Source organism: Oculina patagonica, unplaced genomic scaffold (assembly GCF_052425735.1).
Source record: "Oculina patagonica isolate OP01 unplaced genomic scaffold, crgOcupat unplaced1035, whole genome shotgun sequence".
NCBI classification, from domain to species: domain Eukaryota; kingdom Metazoa; phylum Cnidaria; class Anthozoa; order Scleractinia; family Oculinidae; genus Oculina; species Oculina patagonica.
The window spans coordinates 1-4,962 of record NW_027557013.1 but is presented as its reverse complement, the minus strand read 5'-3'; the positions used below and the strand labels follow the sequence as shown (position 1 = coordinate 4,962).

General features: G+C 39.0%; 1 protein-coding gene across 1 annotated transcript; it reads right to left on the bottom strand.

Annotated features, from left to right (window-relative positions):
- Positions 1-260: 260 nt before the first annotated feature.
- On the bottom strand, positions 261-4,056 carry LOC144639541 (putative ammonium transporter 3). Its single transcript, XM_078498835.1, is given in 5 exon segments — positions 261-336; positions 1,104-1,163; positions 1,862-2,457; positions 2,459-2,646; positions 3,969-4,056. Coding segments are annotated over 4 exon segments (873 nt in total). The 5' UTR covers positions 2,642-2,646; positions 3,969-4,056; the 3' UTR covers positions 261-302.
- Between the last annotated feature and the right edge of the window lie 906 nt (positions 4,057-4,962).

The following is a 4,962-nucleotide window of genomic DNA, read 5'->3' as shown; positions in this document are numbered from 1 at the left end:
TTTACAGTAATAACAGTACCATATTTTAGTGTTTGTTTTGGCGTCATCCACGTCCGCCCGGGTCCGCCTGGTTATTGTTAGCTGGGCAAGCTCCCGAAGCGGCCATCTATCCCCTACACTTTTAGTGGCCGCTTATGAGAACCATTCTCCTAAGCGGCCAGCTCCAGTTACGGACACTTTTTTCACGTTCCGAGGGTGTCCGCTTACGAGAGCTTCGACTGTATTTCTACAAGTACGAGACCATTTTTTGGCCCTTACCAGTTATGCTGACAAGTCCGGAAATAATTCCAGTCACAAAGACGTTAATCAAAAAGCTTGTTCTTATGCCTCAGGTAACTACAGAGATAAAAATAAAAGTACACATTTAATATTGCTGCGGAGTAAAGCCCCGGAGAACCTTCATGTCAAAGGGGCAGGGAGCTTGTACAAAAATCTCAAATAAACTCCTAAAAAAACAATCTGGCCGTGGCTTAAGTTTTTTGGCACCTTTAAGATACCATTTTTATGCGTAATTGGTTTAGACCGCCAACACAGTATATAAGTTCTTCACGTGCTACCCTTAACGAGGCCTTAGCGGTTAAAAATATCGGTGTTCTGTCCTCAGTGCCCTAACTGAGACTAAAATCTGTTAGACCTGTCAATTTATATCAAACTAAATGTGTACGATAAATTGAGATATTTCTCAATTCGGATCTCCTTGGAGATCTGAATTTAATCGGTGAAGTACTCGAAATTCTAAAGAAAGAATTTCTTTAATGTAACTGTAAATTAAAATAATGTAAATGTTGTTTATAGTGGCCATGCACTTAGCTTCAAGATAGCTAGTTTACAGGCATGCCACTGAAACAGAGAAAACAAATATTTTAAATGAACATAACATGGTCAAAAATCCCAACTGGCAGGCCAGTTGGCTATATACAAAGCGTGGTCGAGGATTTGAACTCGGGACAACCGAGAAACAACTCCAGCTAGTGGCAGGGGCAGGTCTTGAACAGGGGACCTCCGGATTACAACACCAGCGCCCTTAACCACTCGGCCACGCTTGCCTCCCATGAAACTACTTCCTCGAATTTCCTTCTTCAGAGGAAAGTTACTCCACTCACCTGAATGCAGTGGAGAAGATTCCTCCTCCTATCGCGCCATTAAGAGTTACCACTGCGGCTCTGAATAGGAATTGAAAACGGCAATCAATGGGTGATTGATATAATACCATTACTTGCTGCTTTATATCATTTTTTAAAAAAAAATTGGTAAAGTTGTTTAATTATGGGCCAATTTTAAATGTTATTTCAAGAACCTCGAAGCTTAAGCCTGCGTTTGTTTCGTAGTAACGCATCAGGCCGGAGGCTATCCCGTTTTTTTTTTAGCACTAAGAGACTAGGAATATTTTTACCCCACTCCACCGCATGCAATACTAGTCCATCGCAGCATTTAATACGCCGGTGCCCATACATCAGTATCTAGGTGAAGAGAGGGACTATTGGAGTAGAGTATCTTAACGAAGGACACAACACAATGATTGTTTTAGTTTTTACGCCGCGAAACACTGAAACGCAATTTCCTGGAACATACACAGCTTAGCTGGAACTAAGGATTTTATCCGCAAGGTTCTACGTTTAACGTTTTAAATTGTAACTATCTGTCTATGACCCTAGCCAGGGCTCTAGCCAACACCGTTCGATCCCGAGTCACTCAAGCACACTATTCTTTAGGCCACTGCACCTCACTGAGTGTATAGAGACTCGCCAAAAATAGTGATGGTTCGACTCTGTTGAACGATGCTTGACAACACGAATAACTCAATGAATAAAGTACAAAGCTCATTGAATCATGGTCAATAACTGGCAATGCCTTAACTGACCTGGAAGCCAATTTCCACTTTCCTCCCGTGATTCCAAACGTGCTTCCACAATTGAACCCAAGCCACCCCCACCACAGCATAAACGTGCCAAGCATGACATTAGTTGGCGAAGTCATCAAGTTAGGCCTGGGGCGATTATTCTCGTCAAACTTTCCCAAGCGCGGCTTCAGATAAAGCGTGGCTGCCCAGTCACTGGTGCCGCCAACCAAATGCACGGGTCCACAGCCTGCCACGTCGACGGCGTCCAGTTCGTAAAGCCAGCCTTTTGGCTCCCATACCCAATGCGCGGGGAAGCAGTAAGTCAACGTGTTGATAAACGAAAACAAAATATACGCCTTGAGCTCGACACGCTCCGCCATCGCGCCTGACACGATTGTCGTCGCAGTCGTGGCAAACGACAGATGAAAGAAATACTTAGCGAACACGTGACCCATCTCGTCATCGTCCGCGTCGGTGAGAAATTTACCGAAGCCATTAAATGCCGTCGTTCCTTCATCACGACCAAAGCTAAAACCGAATCCGAACAACCAATAGGCAAACCCGCCGTAGATTACATCGACAGCGTTTTTGACCATGATGTTGGTTTCATTTTTCTTTAGATACCATCCCTGCTTCCAGCAGATCAAAACCAGACTGCATGGTGAAAATGATAAATGCTGACGTCAGAATCCATGTGGCGTCATCGGAATGAATTTCCTCATAGTGATGTATGTGGTCAGCAGTTTTTGTTAAGATCTCAGGAAGTTGTGTTGTCGTAAAGGTCGAATTTGATTGATTCATGTTTTCTGAAAACATAGCGCAAGGAGGAGCGAAATAGGAAGATTTGAAGCTGGAGCGGTTCGAGGAAAAACATAAGTGAGCAAGTCACGATTGGTTTTGGTTTTACTTTTGATTGGTTGAGAAGGTGACGCAAATTTTTTAAGTCATGCAATTACTAATAGTCCTAATAAGGAACCAAAGCAAATGGGAATTACTTTCACTCAAGTAAAGATAAAGATCGTTTCAATTTGGATTTACAATATATTCATACCAGTGACCACTGGTCCCTGTGAGAATCGGCTAAGTTATAATTTTGGCTTTTTGTTACGTGTAGCTAACCAACCTAGAAACATGTAGAAAGACCCGGAATTTTGGAACCGTGCTCTTCCGTTTTCATGCGTTTGTGGCATTTTAACCGCCTTTGACGCAATGTTTTAAGCAAGGTATTGGGACTTGCAAAAAGAATTTGTAAATCTATATTCCACAAGTAAAGGGTAAAGTAAATCAGTAAGGATTTTTTATAAAATGGCTTATGAATTATTTTTACGAATAACGTTCAATTGTTTTTTTTTCGGTTCTGGCACCTGCTAAGAGCCTTCCAATTTAAAGATGCACTATGTACTTAACATCAAGCATGAATGTCAAAAATAGCAAGGACAAATGTCACCCCATTTGTAATTATAAAAAATCCTCGTGGAAATACAGCTTCTTTAGTTGAAGTGCGTTTTTTGAAATTAAGACCTCTTATCCCTGATTTTTGCGTGATTACTGAAATTGTCACCGTACATGTTCGTCTGAAGTAATTAAAGCTATCAGAGAGTTATTATTTCTCTTTGGATGAGACGCCTTGCTGATCTTATCAGTTAATTCATGCATTTTACTTTTTTGGTAAAAAAATATTATTATGTTTTATGACTTGGTCAACTGTGAATCCAGACTGCAAATCAATTTTAGTTACAGACATACATTCAGTTTGTTCTATGTTACCGATGAATTTAAAATAAAATGCAGGTAATAATTTTTAATAAATCTATTTATGAGCCAAAATTTTAAAATGATGTGGAAAAAACATTTTATAAAAAAAAGTCATTTTTACCCAGTTAAAAATATATAAAAGAATCCGAGTAGAAGCCGTATTCGAAATGCACTTTCTATCAACTAAAACGCTTTTTGTGCATTCATAAAGCGATCCATTTGGAACAAATTGCATTTGAGTACCACCGTTATCGAGCAGATAAAAATCACATTAAGCTGCCGCTAGTTCTATTTCCACTTGGCATTTTCTTTGAACTTTTTTTATATTCACTAGTGAACTGAAAGAAGATAGAGTGCTTTTAGTTAGACCCACCTTCACGTGGTTGGAATAATTTCCGTACGTTTTAGATTAGACTCGAAATGGCCAAAACTGAAAGGCTTAGCTCAATGTTGTACATAACACAATAGGCTCGAAACTACTTCATCATTTATTAATGTCGTTGAAAGCTGTCTTAATTGACAGGAATAATTATCAATGGCAAGACTGATTTTTGAGACAAGTACCTTTTCCGTTGGTTGAGAAATACTGGAAACTAATAATAAAAACCACGATATGTTGCTTATTTGGTAATTACGCCTTTCTCCCTTCGTTTCTTGACAAATTGTGAAAAAAAGAACATAATCTCTCGATTGTCACAAAATCCTTTTTTTGTTTTGTTTAGAAAAACATGCTATATTTCCTTTTTCCGTAACAAATCAGACATTGACAATGACTTGTCACTTACCTACTGATTGGCGGGAATTTAAAGGAGCTGTGCCACGGGCTCTAGCCAAATATGGGCAAAGAAAATGGTCACCAAATTGGGTAGAATATAAAAATAACCGCTTTAAACAGTGAAGGAACATTTTAAGGTATGGACGGCCAAAAGTAAAAAAGATTGAAACGGATTGCAATATGGTTTTTGAAATGCTATTAGGCCAAATTTCAAACTTAATCTTGTTTTCTTGTAATTTTAAATTTTAACGCATTTGGTTGCAATGAAGCTATGGTTTTGTCATTTAGATTCCATAGAAATAATTTCTTTGCAAACATTAAGTTTCATAGCGAGTAAAAAGAAAAACTTAAAAATAACTTAACTCAGCCATGACACAGTCTCTTAAAGGCCGATGGAGTTGGGATAGATAGTTGAGAAAAACGAGACAACATCTGTAGAATATAGAAGTATAATTGTATTCGCTATAAAGCATTGCTTCCTTCAAACAGTTGAAAGCTACTATTCATAGAAACATAAGTAAAGGGCACAAACACAAGCACAAGCATAAATGCATAAGAAGAACACTCATTCTTCAAGGTTTTGCTCTCCTCT